Here is a 23,062-nt window from a genome sequence, read left to right as displayed (position 1 = left end):
TGTGGAACAGTGCTGCTCAGCCCAGGAGTGCAACAGAATACAAGGATGCAGAATCAGAGCTGGGAGTATGAACTGGGGATATTGGATTTTAAAAAGGAAGGACAGAAAGTGTTTCTTACATTTATATACTTCATGGATTTAGATTTTCAGTTTTAGCCATTGAAAGTGATCATTCCCTCAGCATTTTCATGCTGTTTTGAACAGCTGAGACAAAACCTACCTTGCCTCCGCAACCTGTGAACCCAACCAAAAACTTTCACTCGCAGGCCTCTGTATGCTTCCAAAGACCGAATCTTCACCTGTTAATGCAAAAACAAATGTTCACTAAACACCTACAGGTTAAAGGCTCAAATCCTATTGCCTTATATTTTTATAACATTTGTAAGACAACAGCAAGGAAACTTAGAACACAGTCAGTAACATTTATTAATAAATACCTGCAATTCACTCATAATCTGACAATGTGTCATAGGCAGTTTTTCCCAGGTAAAAACCTGTTTGAAAATATACCACCATGAACCCAGTTAAAAGTATGCATGGGCTTCCATAACATGCATATTTTGTCCAGGGAAACAGAGGCACTCCTGAAGTAGTTTCTAGGTCCTGGGAGGGGTATAAATCTTTTAGATAAGTACATAAATATGTACTTGACATTTTAAAAAATATATACGCTATTTCTAGCACAAAGTAGTCTGCAGAAAAAGGTGTAAAACATGCAGCCATTTTTTAGTGTGCATTCTTACAATAATTCTCAAAAAGAGGTTTCTCTTTGGAAAATTTGCATCAAATATGCATGTTAAAAGCAGCCACATACTTTACACCAATGACAGTTGTTTGAAAATTTACTGCACCAAATGTACATGCGTCCAGATGTGGTTCACATTATTTAGGTCTAAATCTTGCCAAAACAGAAATCACAAGCAAAAACAAGTAAACAGAATTATATAGGAAAGTACGTTTTGAAACTATTTTTGAAAGATGCCAAACGAATCACTGCTGCTGACTTCTTGTGAGGGTACTGAACTGGTCTAACAGGATGTAAGGAAAGGAAATTAACAGACAATACTAAAATTTCTCCTCTCTCATCATCCTATTAATCCAATCCAGAAACATGGCAAGTACACAAGCTCCTTATGTGGGTGGGAAAATAGCTGCATCTCCTTTAGCTTTTACATCCAAATGCAAGTGGCCGCCTTACAAATATCCTCAAGCAAATGCAGAATATTTTGCTTCAAAAAGAAGCACTTTCTGAATAACTGAGAAGAGATTCTGGACCCTGAAGGCTCTTTAGTAATAAGACTGAGGAGATCATCTTTTATTCACCTGCATAAAGATGATTTTGAAACTGCCTCTCTCTTACAAGGAGTGCCGATCAACACGAACAGCTTATTGGACTTCTGAAAGGATTTTTCAACCTTAGATATCCTAAGAGGATATGATCAACATTCAAAAAGCCTATTCTTACCATGACATTGCACTTTACAGAACTCTTAAGAAAAACTCATTGGACTAAATGAAACAAAGACAAGACCTCTGGCAAGAAGAATGGAGAACACAAGGTAGGAATCTCTGCAACTTCAAACAAATGGCTGAACATAGACTCTAGAAAGTGTCTTTAAGGAGATATCCCTTCAGAGCTCAGAGGGGAAACCCACCAGAGCAGTACGACCCTGATCATCTGAGGAACTTGGAGATGTCCTGGCTGACATTTTCAATGCTTCTTTAGAGTCAGGAGTGGTTCCAGAGACCTGGAGATGAGCAGATATGGCTCCTGTTCAAAAAAAAAGTGGAAGGAGGAGGCTGGGAAGTACAAACTGGTTCGTTTGACCTCTGTGGTGAACAAATTAATAGAATCACTGCTAAAACAGAGGCTAGTGCAGTTTTTGGAATCCAATGCAGCATGGTTTTACCAGAGGTAAACCTTGTCAGACAAGTCTGATCAATTTCCTTGATTGGGTAACCAAGACAAGACAAGGTCTTTGACCTGCTCCGCACAGAAGACTTCTAAATTGTGCACCCTTGGAATGGATCTTAGAATGACTAACAGGGTTAGAAACTGGCTGAGAGGGACGCAAAGGGAGTTTTCTCTGAGGAAGGGGTGTTATTTGCAGTGTCCTTTTCAACATTTCCAAGAGCAACATAGAAGGGATTGTCAGAAAATGTTTGTCTTTTGCCAAAACCTGCAACAGGGTGGACAGTCAAGAAAGTGTGGAAAACATGAGCAGAGGGATTTAGCAAAGCTTGAAGAATAGTCTACGGTCGGGCAGCTAATATTTAATAATAAAAAATGCAGAGAATTGCATTTAGGCTGCAAAACCCAAGGGAGAGGTACAGTATTTGAGGAGAAATTCTTCAAAGCATGAAAGAAGAGAGTGGGATCTGGGGGTGATTGTATCATTGATCTTAAGGTGGCCAAACAGGGGGCTAAAACAATGCAAAAGCCAAAAAAAATGCTTTGTTGCATAGGAAGAGGAATGGCCAGCAGACAAAGGGAGGCGATATTGCCCCTGTATGGTGCCTGGTAGGATCTCATTTGGAATACTGTATACAATTCTGGAAACTGCACCTTCAAAAGGATTTAAGCAGGATGGTGTCTGTCCAGAAGGTGGCTAGAATGAAGATCATTGACCTTTTTAGTAAAGCATATGGGGATAGACTTAAAGATCTAAACATGTGTACCCTAGAATAAAGGCAAAATAGAAATATTAGAGAGAGATTTAAATCTCTCAAAGCTTTCCATGCAAAGAAGGCTCTAGAACGAGGGATCATGAGAGGAAGGTGAAAGAAGGTAGACTTAGGAGTAATCTTAGGAAATATTTCTTTACAGAAACGTTGGTGTATGCATGGAACAGCCTCCCAGTGGAGGTGGTAGAGGCAAAAACAGTATCTGAATTCAAGAAAGCATAGGATAGATACAGGTTCTCTCTAATAGAATGATAGAAATTATAAAGCTAAATTAATTGGGTGGATGGGCAGACTAGATGGGCTATATGGTCTTTTTCTACCATCAGGTTTCTATGATCAAGATCCCGTTAGGGAACAAGGACTGCAAAGGGAGGTCAAGACTTAATTCCGCAAAGAAAATAAATCACTTCTGGATGGAAACCGCAGAGATCTCCTGAATCTAGTTCCAGTAACAGTAGACAGCCACAACCTAGAGTCTCTGGAAATTAAGGGCTAACCTTATATTCAACTCTACTTCAGGAAGATCTGAACAGTTGGCATAACTGCTCACCTGGACAAAAAGGAATATTGGTTCTTATCTGCTAATTTTCATTCCTGGAATACCACAGATCAGTCCAGATGCATGGATTTTGCCTCCCTGCCAGCAGACAGAAACAAGAAAAGGTTTACTGACATGGCTACCTAACCTAGAGTGCCACCTGCAGTCACTCAGTATCACCTGTACCCAAGCCAAGACTGGGTTAAAACAAACAATTTTGCCCCCAAAGCAAGCAGGGGAAAAGTTGACACCCCCAAAGTGGAGCATGTTCATCCATAAAGGAAACTGAAAACTCCCCAAACCTAAAAAAGCCCACCCAACAATCTCATTATCTACACATAACAGAGCAATTTTTCAAGAGAGGACAGGGCTCTGGACTGATCTATGATATTCCAGGAATGAAAATTAGCAGGTAAGGACCAATTTTCTTTCCTGTTCATACCACAGATCAGTCCAGACGCATGGGATGTAACCAAGCTCCCCTAAACTGGAGGGGAATCTGAAAGACCAGCTCGAATTACACTCTCTCCCAAAACCAGCCGTTTCTGGTGCCCGAACATCCAGTCGGTAATGCCTTGTGAAAGAGTGTAGAGAAAATCAGGTGTCCATCCGACAGATCTCCTGTGGGGACATGAATAGACACTCAGCCCCGGCCGCAGGCTGTGCCCTAGTATAACAGGCCTGAAGCCCCTTGGGAATTGGATGCCCTTTGCTAACATAAGCCAGCACCATAGCTGCATTTAGTTATCGTACCATGGAGGCTTTAGAAGCTTTACTCCCTTCAATTGGTTCACCAAACAAAAATTAAAAATGGTAATCAGACCTCCGAAGACCTTCAAATAACGAACTAAGACTCAACTGACAACCAACAAGTGGAGTTCCTTTGCACGTGGAACAAAAAATCCAGAGGGAAGGTCTACCACGTGACTGAGTTGAAAGAGAGATTCTACCTTGCACCAAGAGATCCCACACTTCGAAAACTAAAAGGGAAGGAAAATATAAGGCAACACCTGAATCTCTGGAATCCTCCTGGCCAAACAGATGACCACTACAGAGACTACGTTAGTGTAAAGTCCTTCCGCAATGCCTCCCCTCAAAGGCTCGAATGGAGGGTCTCAGGGAACCTGTAAATCCAAATTAGGGTCGAATGAAGGGAAAATTGCCTTACTGGAGGTCACACATACTTCTTCTCTAAGAAAACAGACCACATACAAATGCAAAGCCAGGCATACTCCTTGCCCTTACCTCTAAAACAATCCAAGGCTGCCACCTTGATTTTAAATAATTGAATGCAAGCCCTTTCACTAGACCATTCCTTAAAACCACCAGAACATGAGCTGCAGACACTAGAGAGGTGCAAAAACCTCTCCGAGGCATCATGTCCCAAACACTCTCCACACACTGACATAAGCCAATGAAGTGGAAGGTCTCCTAGCCTGCAACAAGGCGGTACTGACCTCCTCCAAATAATCTCAATCCGAACAGCCTCTCAACTGTATACAATTCCTACCAAAGCAGGCCACAAGACAAAAGTGAGCCACCTGCCCCAAACAAAACATGGGACCTTGATGAAGTAAGCTGGGAAAATGCCTGAGCCTTAGGGAACCATCCACCACCCAATTTACCAAGTCCACAAACGACAGGCAATTTGGCCATTCTGAAGCCATGATGACCCTCCCTAGGTAAGCCCTGATGTGCCTAGCACAAACCCATCCTATTAGAGTCAAGAAGGAAAAACTTCTGGACTGCCCTGGAGCACAAAAGCAAATAGCCCCCCCCACCCCCCCCAGCCTTTTCGAATGGTAAATACTGCCCCCGAATCTTTAACTCTATACCCAGCTCCAAACTGGCCCAAGGAAGCCACCAGGAGAGAATGGACCTGGAATGCCCCCAGCAGTGGCAGCTGAAACTTGAAATTCTCTGAGGGTTCCACTGGAACAAAGGGGCCCTCTGAAAAGTCTGCATATATGTGTGGGCCCAGGGATCTAGATGTAGCGCTGCCACTAAAGAACCCAAGAGGTACCAACAATCCCAGACTCCGGGTACCAAAATCCACAACCACCAGCTACCTTGCACCTGCAATTTCAGCAACCGTTTCTCTGTGAGAAGCACTTTGCCTAGTCTGGTATCACAGTGGTCTTCTGGGTGCTCCAGCGATAGGGCTGGAACCCAGCTGCTCTTTGCCGGCTTGACCTCCCGTACGAGCTATTGAACCAGCCATTGTCATAGGGCCTTCTTCATACTAGAGTCCAGAAATGGATGTATTAAAATGTCCTCCTGTCACAGTGCTGCGGCCGCTACCACCATCACCTTGATAAGCCACTGAGATGCCTTCACTAGCCCAAACCAAAGCATGCAACACTGAAGCTGCTCTCCCAGCAGCATGAAGCGAAGGAATGTTTGTTGCTCCGCCCAGAAGGAAATATGCAGATCCAGAGAAACCAGGAACTTCTCTGTGCAACTACCAAGTGTAGGGTTTTCATTTGGAACATGGCAGTCTCAGAGCCGCATTCCCCTCTTTTCAAATCTAGAATGGGCCGACAGTTGCCTTCCTTCTTCGGGAACCTTGAAATAGATGAAATATGGTAATTCGTCCTGCTTCTCTAGAACCCCCGATACCATTGTCTCCGTGTGTCATGGTCGATTCACCATGGAGTGAACTGCCTCATCTGGTGCTGTACGCACAAGGGGAGCTCATGTACCAAAACATTTAGGCTTGCCATCCAGCAACCTAGAAGACAAAGGGTCCCTCAAGTTTCCCCTCGCAAAAATGAGGCATTACAGCTGATACTTGATATCCATTTGCATTGCCCCCCTTTGGACAATTAGAGCAGAATCTTAGCTATCACAGTTGCCATCATAAACCACCAGCAATATAAGGTATCTGCCCGAAGGGACAAGGTTATCTGGTAAATATTGTAGCCAGAGCAACCTCGCTCGAATCAGGATATTTCAAACAATACTCATGAAGTGCAAGTCTAAAAATCGTAAAGCCTATAAACAGGACTCATGGACTTTAGTGCTCCTCAAAACTGAGGCAGCCATCGAGGCAACCATCTTGAGACCCAGACTCTGCACCCTCATTGCAGTGTCAGGGGTGCCCATTCTGGAACTGAGACATTAACTGTCCCATGGACTGGGAAACTGTAGCAAGCCCCCTAGCCCTCAGACTGAGGAATCTTGACAATGTACACTCCACCACCTGCATCTTCTGCAGGGAGACACCATGAGTATGTCCAGAGGAACACCGCAAAACTCCAGTGCATATCCATTTCGTATCACCTCCAGGACCCACTGGTCTGATGTGATTTCAACACAGCTCCGATAAAAGAGAGAGAAGTGACCCCCCTAAGAACATGCCATACTGGGTCAGACCAAGGGTCCATCAAGCCCAGCATCCTGTTTCCAACAGTGGCCAATCCAGGCCATAAGAACCTGGCAAGTATGTCTATCCCGATTCCCAGGAGTGGGTCGGCACACCTTCATTGGGAGGCTCTAGGGGCTCCACTACCTGAACCTGTGCCCCCATCTGGGCTGTCTGGAACTAAAGGACTGAGATCTACTCAAAGGTTGAGCCCTATGAAAGGTCACTCCTTTGTAGGGTCGAAATTGTTTAGATCCCCTAGTACAACTCTCATGCTACTCCGTCAACCGAGGAACCTGGGACTCACCCAACTTATTGGCCATTATCTCCAGCTCGCTCCCAAACAAGAGTGATCCTTTGTAAGGTTAGCCTTGTAGGTTGCATCGGCCAACCAATTTCTCAGCCATAACTGACCCCTGACTGCTATTACAGAAGCCACCCCTCTAGCTGAAGTGCGGACCAAATCGCAGCCTGCACCTGCCACAAAGGCAGCTGCTGGTTCCATCACTGCCCTGGAATTCACAGCAGATTCATCGACCTCCTGAGAGGGAAGTAAACAAGAGCGAGCCACCAGGGAACAACAAAAAGCTATGTGCAAAGTCATTGCTATTACTTCAAAGGCTTGCTTAAGGATGGCCTCAATTCTTCTATTGTGTGCATCCTTCAAGGACTCTCCTTCCCTCTATGGGAATAGTCGTCCTCTTATTGACTGGACACACAAGCGCATCCACTTTCGGACAGCGTAATTATTCTCTCATAACTGGATCCAGGGGGTTCAAACCTTCCAAGACTCGTTCCCTTTGAAATTAGCTTCCAAGGCACCCCACTCAAGATCAATCAATTCTTGAATGGCCTCCATAAATAGGGAAGAAACATGAGGCTTTACTCAAAGAAATCAAAATGGGATCTTTCTTTGGCTCAGACATGGATTCAGCCCCAGGTATTCCCAGCATCTTCAAAGTCTTGAAAATCAGATCCAGTAACTCATCTCTATAAAAGAACCACAACATAGTTCTATAAGGCTCCAATCCTGGAACAATTTCTACATCCTCCAGGGAGTAAGGATCGGCTTCATCATCCGTGCCATCTGGATCCTTATCAGGAAGGTTGGCAGTCGATCTAGGTGTACTGCCAGACTCTGACCAGGGCAGAGGACTGCATCAGAAGAAGAAACAAAAAAAAAAAAAAAAAAGACTGCAATCCTTGAAAAAATTCCACCCAAGAAAGGCAGAGGAATCCATGCCAAAACCAGGAGGCATCTGTCCTGTGCCCACTGAACTACCTTCCTCTGTTGACGAACCAGTTAGGGGAACTCCAAAGTCAGACGACCCTTCTGGCATCTCTTTAGCCAGGCCTGCATGAGGCTGGGAAGAACCAGGCTTAATAAAAATCAGATGAAGGCAATTCCCCCGAGTTTCCAAGCAGCACTGACAAGTTAAAGGGAACACCAGGCTGGGATGCCCGAACACGACAAGCAGTAAAGAGGGTAAGGTGCAAGTTTTTTTGCTAAAGGTACCATCAGTTTATCAATACATTCTAAAAGGCGACTAAGAAGTGTGTGTCCAGCTGTATCCGCACTGCAAAAAACTAGGCATCCAACCCTGTGCCTCGATGAGCGCCCAAAAACTGAGCTCCCACAAGACCACTCAGATTGTGCACATAGATAAATGCGTGCGTATAACTGCTCAGACAGACGCTCCTATCAACTGGACGCCCAAGGCACCCAACTAAGTGACCAACTAGGCGCACAGCTGGACGCACACACACAAACCAACGGAAGTGAAGAGCATAGCCTAATGTGCAGGAAAAAACGCATGAAATGCCGCCATGGCCTACCATGTGGCAAACAAGGAAAACCTGAGAGCAGGGCCTGGCCAAAAAAGGCTGCTCAACCTGCCAGGCTGCCCACGTCACGCAAAATCCCCCAAAGGTGGGAACGAATGTCAGATCGGCATGCCGAGCATGGAGACAGGAAGGAAGATGAATCCCTACATAAACCCCTTCTGTTATATATATTTTTTTTAATTCTCTTTACCTGAGCTCAGCCCATCCCAGCTGAGTACACAGTTGGCCTCCAGATGCGGGGCGGGGGGCGGGGGGGGGGCATATACCTTCACCACTGCACTCGACTTCCTGCATCCGCTTGCCTTTCAGCTGGTTTTTTTTGGTTTGTTTTTGAACAGCTAAGTCCATGCCAGCTGAAAATCAGCTACTGGATCAAGGCACTCATCTGAGGGAAGGATCCAATATATCACCTCAAGAATTCTCAAATGAGAGAAAGACCCTATGGAATCACCAACAATCACCAACATGAGAGCTGGGCAAATTAATGTTCTCTCTTTTCTCCTTCTAAAAAATTTTAAGCAATCCACAGGAGGGAGAATACTGGCAAGCTGATGTCAGCTTTGCTCCATCTCCATTTGCTGGTATAGAGGTGCATAACCCACTTGTTCTGGATCCACCTGTCTGAATGCTAAAAATGTTTCCTTTAATCAGTTCAAGTTTGGTATTTATTTATAATCAAAGTTATTTCCTTAACTTACCGCAGCATTCACACACAAGCTAGCCGTCACTTTCCTTTAGCATCTAGATCTGTTCCGCATGATCCTGCTCCTAGTCTCAGACATCACCACTTCTCAGCAGCGGCCCCTCCCTCTCTGCACTTCTGAAAGGGCAGATGGAGGGGAGGAGCAAGGATTTGGTAGGAGACTTTCACCCCAGGAGTGCTACAGAGCCGATTGTGCATTTGAGTCTGAAGATTATTCTTCTAAAACGAAAATATACTTTACTCACTGATTTTGGCTCTGGAAGGGTTGGGTCATTCTTAATAATGATTTTCTTTGCTTCCTCCAAGTTCTTTTCTCGACGCAAGTTGTCTTCTGCCTAATTTTAAGAAGAATGTTTCTTAATATTTAGTTCTGATTTGAGACCTCATTACTTGGCTAATCGCAGCATTCTAAAAATGTGTGTTGGTTTTTGTTTTGGGTTTTTTTTTTTTTTAAAGAAAAAGTATGTCCAGAATTATAGAAAAAAAAAAAAGATTAGACAGAATTAAGCAAAAGAATGGAAGCCAGTGTCAAAAAAGCACTATGCTGATATCTTGAGAAATCTGGTTATTGCTGTCGTAAAATAGCAGTCACACACAGAAGAAAAGACAGTCTGCTGCGTATAAAGCAATTACAGAAAACATTTTGGGGAAAATGCTATTTGTGAAGAGTGCCCTCTAGCATATGAGCACCCCTCTGAACCTCATAGGTCCCCATCAAGAATGCAGACTCTCTGGGAGCTGCTCCCCATCCATGGCCAGTAACTGGATGCAAATTCAAAGCAGTAAATTCATGCTACAGGTAATTTCTTCATTCTAGAATGTTGGTTTTCCCAAGGTTAATGCTACATCAGTCATGCTGCAGAGTAGCTTAACCTTGTGACACTCACCTCTTTCTTCTCCTTGGCGTCGTTCTTCATTTGCTCTCTGTGCCACAATTTTCTGATGTTCTTCAGCTGAGACTTTGAGATCACATCCCACCTCTGAGCAAGAAAAGCCAAAGGTTTTATTTTTCACAAGGTTTAATTACAAAAAGTATTCCAATACCATTTTCACATAGAACTCAACTGTCACAATACCTCGTTTTCTTTTTGGGAATCCACGTAAAAAGCGGGGAATGGTTCCTTCCCTACAGTCAACATAGCCTGAAATAAAAGTAAAATGAAATACAAAACAAGTCAAGTTTGGTGTTAAAGAATAAGGGATAAACTACCACAACCAAAAGGCATCCATATTATAATGCGCTATGAAAGGTGAGCCTTTGTCAGTCTTGGAAAGTGACTTCAACGGAGTAAGAGCTGAAAGGGTGCACTACGCACAAAAAAGGATGATCCTCAGCACAGGGTTTTTATTATTCCTCTCACCGACACAAATAAAAGTCTCCTGATCAGTCAGCACTGCAGAACACCATAAAGCTAAATTCTACTGTTAATGTTTGTCTTATTTAATGGTTTAATGCACCTTACACTTTAAAATACTATTGTGAAAAAACTGAAAATGTGCTTTATTGCATAGGAAACAGACTATTAATACTAAAACAGGTTAAGAAACATGATTTGCATTAACCCACTGGCAATGAAAAAAAAAGTTACTACACTCAGGGATGTATAAAATTCTAGCACTAGCATCCGGGAGCTAATGCAGGCTATGATTGCATCCGCCCCCTCAACCTTTCCCAGCCTCCAAAATTAAAGTACCCCCAGCTTCAGACCAAAGGGGTCCCATTGGCACCAATCCTGGATCAGAGTGGTCCTGTCAACCCTCACTTCCTAGCATCCAGATCAAGGGGGTACAGATGCCCTGTTCTCTTCCACCATCATCCCCAGAATGCTGCAATTAAAGGGTTCTGGGACCCCTTCCTTCCCTACTTCCATGGTCTTCAAATGGGAAGCTAGAGGTATAGTAAGGGTCACTCATCCCTTCTCCCCTATCAAGGCAAATTTGAAAATAATGCTAGATGACTACACATACCCCACAAGATGCCAGGAACAGAGTGGGTCACTTTCATCTTGCTGCTGGGAAGATAGTGGATGGGGGGAGGAATTCTGGTGCTATAGGAACTTTCAAATTCATTAGGGGGGTGAGGGAACCATAGTTAAGTACCTGAATGTATTCTGCTTTGAAGTGTCTGACCAGTCATAAAAATAAAATATAAATCAGAAGCTAAATTAAAATTAGTTTTGAAAGTCAAGAGAATAGGGTTGCAACTGTGGCCTACAGTGGGTTTGCTCTAGCTGCTGGAGGCTACTGCAGATGAATTACTGGCAGCTTTAATGCATCTGCATTAACCAATGCAAAAAAAAAAAAAAAAAAATTTTCATGCTAAATTTACTAAAAGCTTAACACCCTTTAGTAAGGACATTAAACTCGCTAGCTAATAGCAGACAGTCACTCAGCAGTGCATGGTTTGGAGGAATGTATCCTTGAAGGATACTAATGAAACAGGAGAGTTAGGGCATCCCAACAGAGAGGTTCCAATAAAAGCAAAAGTAAGCCATGTGACTATATGTAAAAATCACCTGAGCTAAAGATTTCCAAGTTTTCCCTATCAACTGAAAAACAGACCAAAAAAACCCAAACCCAAAACCACACTTCGAAATGTCTGTATGCCAATGCCAGAAGTCTAAGAAGTAAGATGAGCGAGTTAGAGTGCATAGCAGTAAATGATGAGATTGACATAACTGGCATCTCATAGACCTGGTGGAAGGAGGATAACCAATGGGACAGTGCTAAATTTGGGTACAAATTATATTGCAATAATAGGAAGGGTCAATTTGGTGGGGGTGAGGCACTTTATGTCCGGGAGGGCATAGAGTCCAACAGAATAAAGATCATACAAGAGACTAAATGCTCAGTAGAATCTATATGGGTAGAAATCCCATGTGCTTTGGGTAAGAGTATAGTGATAGGAGTATACTACCATCCACCTGGACAAAATGGTTAGACAGGTGATGAAATGCTAAGAGAAATCAGGGAAGCTAACCAATTTGGCAGTGCAATGGGAGACGTCAATTACCACAACAGTACCTTGCACATCAGCAAGTACCCAAGAACAAAAGGTGCAAGAATAAATCTTGAATTCCACGGATATTTAACACAGTTTTTATTCTAATTGATGATTCAAAAAGGTAAACCTGGCAACTCCACAGATCAACCAGCAATCATTTCTATAAAGTCCCCCGACACGGTCCCGTGTTTCGCGGCGGCTGCATCGGGAGGGACAATAGGTATTCAGACAATCTGTAAACAAAGGATAAACAAATGGTGGAATCTAAACATGCGCTACTAATTTCTAAATAGTAAAAATAGTACATACCCTTCTTAGCTGTCATGGAGCGCAAGCGCCCTCCGTCTGACAGACATTTAAAGCAGAAAATGGCGCGAAACAGAGATCCCTCGTGAGAACCTTCAACCAATCATCACAAAGCTCACATCAGCTAAATAAATGCCACTCGATCTCCTTATTGAGGCCACCCGGGCTGATCGTGTCTAACATGTAAATCCATTTCTGCTCTCCCCAGTACCTCAGAGAAATCTCCCCCCCCCCCCCGAGATGGGCGGGGGACCACCTCAAGCACAGTGAAGAAGAGGTCCGAAATGGAGTGGTTAAGTTGGGACCAGTGGGTTACAAGGTATTCAGACAATCTGTAAACAAAGGACAAACATCTTCTTCTGGATCCCCCGAGGGAAGGAAAAGCCAATCCCTGTTTGAGTAGAGCGCTCGTTTAAATGCCTTTCTGACCACCCGAGCCGGGTATCCCCTCTATAAAAACCTGGCGGTCATCCCTTGTGATTGAGAAACAAATTCGGAACGAGAGGTACATAATCTACGTAACCGTAAAAATTGTCCAGTTGGGATGTTGTCATGGAGTGCCCTCGGAGCACTCCGGGGGGATCCAGAAGATGTTAGTTATAATTGTATTCTCCCTTTTTCAACTGTAGGTAAATCAATTTCAGACATGATCCGTAGACACTGGAACGCACTTTCACTCTCTGACATTTTTCATGGTTCTCTGAGATTCACTCTTCGGAGAGGCAGGAATCTCAGTGACCATCTTGTACATGGTCGGCCGTGAGACTGCTTCCCCTTGCTTCCTCCCGCTGTGCAGGACGAACAGGTGGTCCGTCTTTCGTACTGCTTCTGACATTTCCAGGTATCTGGACAGTAGTCTGCCGATGTCGAGATGACGAAGTATTCGACTTTCTTCCGATTTCTTCAAACCTTCCGTGGTAGGCAAGGATATGGTTTGGTTGAGGTGAAAGTGTGAGACCACTTTGGGTAAAAAGGAAGGAACTGTACAAAGATGGATGGCCTCTGGAGTAATTCTGAGGAATGGATCACGACAGGATAGTGCTTGTAGCTCTGAGATGTGGCGTGCTGAACACACAGCCAGCAAGAACACCATCTTCAAGGTCAATAAACGGAGCGACAGGCCTCGAAGGGGCCTGAAGGCTGATCCCGCTAGAAATTCCAACACTAGGTTGAGGCTCCACAAGGGCACTGGCCACTTCAGTGGCGGGCAAATGTGTTTGACTCCTTTCAGGAAACGTGAAACGTCTGGGTGCTTGGCAATGGTAGTGCCATCACTCCTGGGACCGTAGCAAGACAGTGCTGCTACCTGAACCTTGATGGAGCTGAGGGACAAACCCTTCTGAAGTCCATCTTGCAGGAAGTCCAAAATGATAGGAATCTTTGCGGTATGCGAATTGGTGCTGTGAGAAATCGCACCAGGCTTCAAAAATTCTCCAGGTCCTGATATATGTTAGTGATGTGGAGAACTTGCGTGCTCGGAGGAGTGTATCTATCACCGGCTCCGAGTATCCTCTTTTCTTCAGTCTAGCCCTCTCAATGGCCAGACCTTGAGAGAGAATTGAGCTGGATCCTCGTGGAGAATGGGGCCCTGCCGTAGCAGGTCCCGGTATGGGGGCAGAGGTAGAGGATTCCCTGCCAGTAGTCTTCTCATGTCTGCATACCAGGGTCTTCTTGGCCAGTCCGGGGCCACTAGAAGAACTAGGCCTCTGCGTTCATGCCTGATTCTGGGGGTGCCGGCTCTGCGGACGCAGAGGCATTCTTATGCTCCATTTGCCTTAAATGCGGTGTCGTCTCACAAACGTGCGCCTACAACGGGCGTCTCACAAACGTGCGCCTACAACGGGCGTCTCACCATATGTGTGCGTATCCTCGTAGGCGCACGCTACCGCGTGTGCGAACAACGTGCACTTAGCAAGCAAAAAGCGAAGTAGGCAGGCAAAAATGGCGACCTCCCAGGCGGGCGGCCCGTAGGCAGGCCCAGTCAGTCCACACTTCCTCGGAGACCAAGTAAAGATGTACGCCTTACCTTGTCTTCGGCGCTTCCCGGCTGCGACCCGGGCGGTCTCCGGCTGCGGGGGGAGAGGGGAATACCTTCACCGCCGCGCTTAAGGAAGTGCACCCGCTGCCTCTTAGGCCGCGCCCGAACCGCTCGGGGGCCAAGTCCACGCCGGGACCGAGGCTGCCTCTAGGCCGCGCCCGAACCGCTCGGGGGCCAAGCCACGCCCGAGCCCTTCTCACTCGGGGGCTGGGTCCCTGCTGCGAACCAGTCACCGGACCGAGGTTCCTACCTCCGAGGGACCATGGAAGTCAGCTCGGGAAACTCAACTGGGTGAGTGACCGCCTGGTATCACCACAGGAGTGCGGGGCTCGTCTTCAGTAGATTTCTTCTAAGAATTTAGTCGATAGAATTTGGAAAACACGCTCAGCGAGCATGGGTAGCTCCAAACTGCTTTGGAGATGGAAATTACTGAATTGCTTCACTTCCTGTGGGGGTATATGTACCCGTGCTGACGTCAGATCCATCTCCAACTGCTAGCACGAGCACACTATACCCATTTGTTTTGAGTCCATCTGCTACACGCTAGGAAATATCCCTATGGGGACTGAGCAGTCTCATTATGGGAAAAACTTCCTTCATCTTGGGCAGGAAAGGTGCTAATCTCCCTTTCAGGTCTTCAGGATTTTGGTAGGCAAAAAGATTTTTCACCAACTCTAAAAGCTGGGCTCCCACTGGCTGGCCCTCTATGCTAGATTTAGAGGCAAGACATCCTCTCCAGAAACCCAGATTGATTTATTCTCACTAAGAGTTGTTGTTGCCAGTGGTGCTGAAAAGAACCTCAGAGCTGCAGTGGTTATAACAGAGATTATTAAGATTCTCTCTCGTTTTCCTGCATCATATGTTCCAGTTGTTTTCAAAAATGAGAACATTCTACTGTCAAAAAAGTGTTTCGCAACTTGGGTATTCTCATAGAGCCTGCGTTATCAATGCAGGAGTACGTTACATACAGACTTAACACAGAGCTCATTTTTCAATCTTCGTCTGCCTCGAAATTTGAAACCTGTGTTAGACAGTGATGATTTCCGTACAGTTTTACAATCTCTTCTCTACCTTGACCACTGTAACTGTCTCTTGGTCTTCTGGCGTATATAATCCAGCCACTACCAATTATACAAAATTCAGCAGCTAGATTAACTGGATCTCCTATTCATGATCATGTTACTCCTGGTCTGCAGTCATTATACTGGTTACTAATTTCATATCACATTCAGTATAAACTGGCCATGACTATTCACTCTGTTGTACAATATATCTTCAACATGGATTTTAAAAAAAATTTACATCCCAACTACAACATTAAGATCCTCAAGCCAGATCTTAGTGGATGTATCTTCCTTTAAGGCAGCCCATTTGGAGGAGACAAGCGAGTGGCCTTCCCTTTTAGAATTCCCTTCCAAATGAAATAGTAATTAAAAAGCCTAATTTTAAGAGAGCATTGAAGACCCATTTCTGCCAAAAGGCATACACAACTTAACATTCATATTTTTCACTTTGCTCAGCCCACTATCTACTTTGTTTTCCGATATTTTCTTTTAACTATTTTATTGAAAACTTTCATGATTACTTTTATTTTGATATATTAATGTATTGCTCTTTTGTATCCCACTCTGAACATAGGAAGGGCGGGTAACATTTTAAAATAAATAAAAAGTGGGTTCTGATGTGCTCAATATTTTTTTTTTATTATTTAAAACATTTTATATCTTGCCACTTCCTCTACAATAGTCCAGGGTGGGTCACAATATAAACACACACAAAATACAACATAATTATTAAAAACATTCTGACAAAGTTTTCAATTGTTTTCTGAATGCTTTTACATCTTACATAGTAAGATAGGAATGACGGTAGAAAAAGACAGGCAAGTTCTTTATGGTAGCAACTGCCGCTCCGTGCAGATTACCCCAAGCCTTATGTTTAAGGGTAGTAATATTAACAATCAGAGCCAAGCAACTGTCAAACCAATAACAAAATTACTGCTAGCTATATCCATCTTGTTCTTGCCTTAATACTGCTGGAAGTGTGTTCCACATGCACAAGGGGCAAAAAAGGAAAAAACCCTTTTCCTGGTAATCTGCAACTGATATTCCTGGGTGACCAGTCATGCCAACATCCTGTACCCTCTGATCTCAAGGATCTCCTCAGCTCATATTGCTGTAGTTTCCTAGTAGCTTTACACTATTTTTTTTCCAAATAAAACAGCTTATGGACAGTAACCATCATTTTGAACTGATTATTTTATGGGAAGCCAATAGAGCTCCTTGAGCACTGGGATCATATGCTCACTCTTACCCTATCAGCTGCATTTGCACCATCAGCAGAACCTGAAGTACCTTCTCAGACAGGCCCACAAACAGCCCGTTACAGTCATCAGTGTGGCTCAGCACTAGAGCCTGCACCACCGATCTGTGGGGGACTGTGGGGGTAACAAAGCCTTTACAACCTGAAGCTTGCAAAATGCCACTCTGTTACAGACTTTACATGGTTCGCCATCCAACAAGACTCCCAAGCTATGGATCTCTGTTGGAATGCAATTACCTGTTCTATCAATATTTACATTTAAATCAGTAAATGGAGGTTTTCTTTCCACCCACAAAAATTTAGTCTTGCTCACATTTAACGAGAGACATCTTTCAGCTGGCTATACACTGACAGTACTCAAGGAATGATACAAAAACAGCAACAGAAAACTCTTATCACTGGGGGGGGGGGGGAAAAAAGCTGGATCTTGTCAGCATAAGGGTAGTAAGGCACTCACAGTTTTTAGTAGAACCCCAAGTGGTGCCAAATACAAATTAAACAATATAGATGAAAGGGCAGATCCTTGAGTAACTCCCAACCACAACAGTCTCCAAGTGAAAAAAGTATCCCCCAGCTAGACCTTCTGCTTGCGTCCCTTCAAAAATGACTCAAACCATAGCAGAACAAACCCTCCTATTCCAAACAACGCAACTGGTATAACATTAAATTATGACTGACAGAATCAAATGCAGCAGTCAAGTCCAGTTGCACTAACAATCCCGAACCACCCTTCTCCATTCGACAATACAGATCATCTAACAATGTAACTAATAAATGTTCTGTAGTGTGCGCCAGTTACAGAACCCAAACCGGCAGGCATCTAACAAACTTTCTATTTCCATACAGTCATTCACCTGTAACAATTCACACTTTAAGTAATTTTTGCCAGCATGGAAAGACTGGAGACAAAAGTTTGCCAAAACATCCAACGAGAGCTCATTTTTACAAACCGGTCTAACTATGGAGGGACTTGTGCTTATGCACCACACTCCAACGAAGGAACTTTAGCATGCTGTGCCGAGGGGGCGGACTGTACTGGAGAGCGCACTCTGTGTTAGTGCGACAGATGGTGTCCTGGTCAATATCTGATCTAGATGAAAAACTGGCTTGGACAGGATAAACACAGGGATCTTACGCACCATGAAGGACAATGGCATCTGCACCAAAAGAGGCCAACTCCCAACTTGGGAGTCGAGAATGGGTCTGTTCCAGCAATGCCCCACAGCCACAGCACTGACTTTCCTTTGGCACCAAGGGAGATGACCCCAGAGGGCAACTTTCATGTCATTTAAGCGCTCTTCGCACCACACTCAGCCCCTGACCTGAGAATGATCACGGAAATGGCCTCATGAGGTGGGATCTGTCCTGGACTTGTGTAAAAGAGGGGGAGAAGAACCCTGCTTTGACTTCTTGTGCAAAAAGTCTGAAGAGACCTCACTTCAGAAAAAGAAGCAGCTTTCCTGCCATAAGTCGCACTGCGATTTCGGACTCTTACCAGTTTCCTGTGCAGGGCCTCCATCTTCAAGGTACAGTACTGCTGCACCCCCAGGGACATGCAATCACAACTTTAATAGCTGGAAGCATCATGATCCGGGCCCAGACAGCAGCAGCAGCAACCGCCAGAATGTGTATTTGTAATGGGCATCCTGCACCCACAAACACAGGTCTTAAAACCACTGACTGCAGACATCTCAGTCTTGGGTTTTTTCATTTCTTCTTTTAGACTGAGCTGCTGAGGCAGCGTCAAAAACAAACAAAAATGCAACGAGGCAGAATAAGACCAATTAACAAAGCCAAACAGGTCACAGAGAGACTGGAAACACATCCATACAGTAGCTTGAATGAAGAAAAACCGAGGTGCTCACGAGACGGGAACTCATCACAAGCTCAGAAAGATTTTTACTGAGCTCTGCAAGCTGGTTTCCGAGCCATCACATAACATCAACCGCATGTTATGACCAATTCATGCCTGCTTGTCAATAAATAACCTAATAAAACAGTTCCAACATGGAACTAAAATCCAAGAAAAAAAGTATATTGGTGAGATCTCCATTTCCCTTTTCTGAAAGCTAAGTTGTTATGTGAATAAACAAAAAAGAGAAAAATATTCAGATAAAGGACTGAAATGTGTTATTTACTGTGGTTTTTTTGTGTTTGTCTACTTGTTTAATGAATAGTTTATGTTTAAGGATGCCACTCAGGTTTCATTTTTTTCTATACAAGGAACAGATTTTTCAGTGAGGTGGTTCACCATTTTAGACTATTACCCAGAAAGCAAAGAAGAGTTTTTAAACAAACAACATACCTGAAGAACAGTTTTAAAAGGTTTCTCCTTTGTTCCATCACCACTGGCATCACTCCCCTCTCGCTCGGAGACATACATCTCACCTTTAAAAAAAAAGAATCAGGCTTTCAAAATTAGGTGTTACATTTCAGAAAACCGCTCATGCTACATCAAAAGCAATAAACCAGGACGTCATCAGCACACACCAGTTGTAGCTTGGTAGTAGAGGGCATCTGTAAAACTCACAAAACCTAGCACTCTTCCTAATCCAACCAAACACACACATGGGTAGAAAATTTAAAAAATCTTCAGCACCAGCCAATATTTGTTTAGAACCCAGGAAAATAAGATCCCTAATAACTTATGTTTGGCCCATGAATTTCATTCACATCTAGGCTATTCCCCTATTTTATTTTTTTTTGATCTGCCAGTTTCCTCCTGCTGCTTTGGCCTTCCAGATTGAGATCTGGTGTAATAAGCCTTTACTCACAGTTACCCAGGGCTTCCCTCCTCTTTTTTTATATTCCGTTCCAAGTTACCTTGGTCCAATCATTGCAGCAGCCGTCCTCAGTCATGAGCCAAACAGCAGGGCTCCTTCCAGGACTCCAAATTCACCCATTACCAATGATATCCCTCTGCAGTATCCCCAGTCTACAACCTCCTCCCTCAGTACCTGCTCCTCAACTTTTCTCTCACGCGATGGCAGTATCTCAGGTCCTCATAAAGTCAAGCACCCTGACCTTTGTGTGATCACTCTCAGACAGCGCCTATGTTAAAGTATGCCGTCTGGTGATCAACAGTACTGCAGTCAACTACTGTGATATCAGAATAACTTTCCCCATTTATAAATGAAATCCAGTATCCACTCTTTTGTGGATTCTGTTCCCATGTGCTCAAGGAACATCACTTGCAAGTAGTCCAGAATCTTCCCAACTCTGTTTTTACAGCAGGGATATTCCAATTGACCTATGCAGATTAAAATCTCCTACCAGCAAAATTTGTCATTTTGAGCAGGCCTTTGCATAATGGTTTACTATGGATTAGCTGTGGATTTGAACAGCAATGTGCAACTGTACTAAAAAGTTTAAATAAGACTGATGTAGGGTATGGGATGCGTGTTCATTTTTATGAATTGATTCAAAACTACATTGTTTCATTTTTATTTGCTTTGCTGTTATGTACTATTTTAGTGGTCTATTTTGTTGTACATATTAAGATTGTATTAGTTATTTGCACCTTTGCTTGGAAGGGCGAGCTAAGCATTGCTCTGGAGGGGAGGACAAGAAGCGAGGCACAGGCACCAGCACAGTAGGTGAGGTGGTCTGGCATTGGCATGTGGGAAGTGAGACACCAGCAATGGGAGGAATGAAGTTATAGGTGCTAAGAGTGTGGGGGACAGTGGCAAATCATGGGTACTAGGGAGAAAGTGTGAGGCACCAGTACTAGCCTAGTGGTTAGAGCAGTGGGCTAAGAACCAGGAGACCAGGGTTCGAGTCACTTTAATCTCCTTTGCCTCAGGTGCAAACTGACAGGCCGATACAGTATAGTGCGCTCCAACGGAGCGCACTGTTAGCCTGCTCTTGGACGCACGTTTTCCCTTACCCCTTATTCAGTAAGGGGAGGAAAATGCGTGTCCAATGCATGTTGATGGCCCTATTAGATATGCGTGTGGGATACAGAAAGTAAAATGTGCAGCCAAGCTGCACATTTTACTTTCAGAAATTAGCACCAACCCAAAGGTAGGCGCTAATTTCTTCCGGCACCGGGAAAGTGCACAGAAAAGCAGTAAAAACTGCTTTTCTGTGCACCCTCCGACTTAATATCATGGCGATATTAAGTTGGAGGTCCTGAAGAGTAAAGTAAAGTTTTTAAAAAAAAATTGAATTCAGCCCGCAGCTGTCGGGCCGAAAACTGGACGCTCAGGCTCGAGAACCAATGCCAGCAAAATTGAGCATCGGTTGTCAAACCCGCTGACAGCCACCACTCCTGTCAAAAAGGGGGCGCTAGGGATGCGCTGGTGTCCCTAGCGCCTACTTTTGCCCGTTTTTACTGCCGGGCCTAATTTAAATACAGAATCACGTGCACCGGCGAGTGGCCGGTTCACCCGCTCTCCAGTGGACTTTACTGTATCGGCCTGTTAGATTGTAAGCCCTCTAGGGATAGGGAAATACCTCCAGTACCTGAATATAATCCACTTTGAAGCGCTGAAAAAAGTGCAAAAAGTGGAATATAAATCTAAACAAACAAAAAAAATAAACAAAAATACTAGGGATTGGGAAAGAAGTGAAACTTGAACAAGTCTTGTGTTACGTACATTTCTTGTGCAACTGAAGACTTACACTCATATGCAGTGAGGGGGAGTGCCCCACCCATATATCTGAGAATCTACTGGAAGGAGACAAGGAATATGGGTATTTTGCACACAACTACACACTGTATAGAATACCTTTAGAAAGATGTACTCCATGATTGTTTTCCAATCTTGTTTTCATATGAAAACAAGGAAATACAACTTAAAGAAAATTAAAGAAAAACTAAAAATATTTTGTATTCTGCCTTTCATTTGCAACAGCACTCAATCTTTCCAGACTAGTATCCCTGTACCACCACCTGAAAATTTTCACTTTTTAAAATGGACCACCCTGGTCTCTATTAAGACAGCAGTTGGGCAGATTGAACAGGCTAAGCAAGCGGTCTTTTTCTAACCTCTTCTGAGAGCCATTATAATTCTCCCGCCACAGGACTCATTACAACATGGTTATGCGGCAACAAAAATAATCAAATCTGTTCCTGCCATTATACTAAATTTTTAATCATCAAAACTACAAGCCTTCTGCCCTAGCTGGCATTTCAAGCAAAATGTCCATTGCCAAGGGGTTGCTGATTTAGAGACAAGACTGAAATGCCTTTCAAATTACAGTTCAATAAAACAGCCATCTATATCTATCTCTATATACAGAGACAAATATCTATACGTACAGAGAAATAGACAGATACATATATACACAGGAAGACAAAGATCTTCAAAACTAAACAGCGCCAAACAGATCGTACAAGGAAACCTGCAGAGTTTCGGGCGGAACCCCAACGAAAACGAAAGACGATTCTATACCACCTCGGGCCGCGCGATTTACCATCCCGGAAGCATCGCTATCCAACTGCAACGTAGTCAAAAGACCCTATCCTCTCGAGAGTATTGGAGTCTCCCAACTAAAAACGCGCGTCCATACAACCTGGTCCGCCTCCGTAAGATCCAAGGCCACAGTGCGCAGCCGGCACCTCCCTACCTGCTCTCACACAGAACGTGGCTGCCGGGCAGTCGGCACCCAGAGAATGGGAAGTCAACCAGAGCCGCCGCCGCCGCCTCCGCCTCCGCCTCCTCCCGGCCGGGCCGCAATAAGAGTCGAGCGCGGAGCCCAAGCTCCGTCCACCGTCCCCAAAGCACGGCCACTCACTGCTTCTAATCGTAGGTTACCGGCCTAGTCACCGGCACCAGCGCCTTACCCAGCACCAGAAGCGCCACTTCCCGGCTCATGTCTTCTGACATGTCCACGACTCCGCTCCTTTCGCTACCGGCCCCAGCCTGGTACCAATGAATGAACGGTTGACACTGAGCATGCGTAACAGTGACGCTGCATACGACGTTCCGCTTTGCTACTGGATGTAGGTGGTTCCGGACCCGCCCACCACCGGCTCTTTCACGCTTCGACCCTAACGTTGCATCAGCCTTTTCGCTCCCGCATTGCGTCACCGTAGCTAGGCACCAGTGACGTAATTGGGCAACCGTTTTTAATTTCGCCCCCCTTAGGGGCAGATGTCGGACACAGATACGTAGTACTTATTGAACCTGAGTGAGGGGCACTACATTTGTTCAGCGAAAACAAAATTGCACAAGGCCCCTGCTTATAATCCAATAATGGGTTGGATTATTTTAGTTTCCTTCAGACTTTGAAGGTAGAGTTGTAGATCTGAG

The 23,062-nt window shown here is 44.4% G+C and overlaps 1 protein-coding gene across 2 annotated transcripts in view; it reads right to left on the bottom strand.

Moving 5' to 3' along the window:
• NARS (asparaginyl-tRNA synthetase) overlaps positions 1 to 22,752 on the bottom strand; it is an 89,648-nt gene extending 66,896 nt beyond the window's left edge. Inside the window, exons 1-6 of one of the 2 annotated variants that reach the window (XM_029579638.1) lie at positions 22,594 to 22,752; positions 19,111 to 19,193; positions 10,212 to 10,277; positions 10,023 to 10,115; positions 9,381 to 9,470; positions 221 to 299 (exon numbers count right to left, since the gene is read on the bottom strand). In XM_029579638.1, the coding sequence (XP_029435498.1) occupies positions 221 to 299; positions 9,381 to 9,470; positions 10,023 to 10,115; positions 10,212 to 10,277; positions 19,111 to 19,193; positions 22,594 to 22,636 (454 nt within the window). In that variant the 5' untranslated portion in view covers positions 22,637 to 22,752. Of the gene's footprint in view, positions 1 to 220; positions 300 to 9,380; positions 9,471 to 10,022; positions 10,116 to 10,211; positions 10,278 to 19,110; positions 19,194 to 22,376; positions 22,553 to 22,593 lie in introns of those variants that run through there. The other variant, XM_029579647.1, reaches the window with a different exon arrangement.
• Between the last annotated feature and the right edge of the window lie 310 nt (positions 22,753 to 23,062).

The sequence above is a fragment of the Rhinatrema bivittatum genome, chromosome 1, assembly GCF_901001135.1.
Source record: "Rhinatrema bivittatum chromosome 1, aRhiBiv1.1, whole genome shotgun sequence".
NCBI lineage: Eukaryota > Metazoa > Chordata > Amphibia > Gymnophiona > Rhinatrematidae > Rhinatrema > Rhinatrema bivittatum.
The sequence above is the reverse complement of the archived record's forward strand: the minus strand, read 5'-3'. Positions and strand labels throughout refer to the sequence as shown.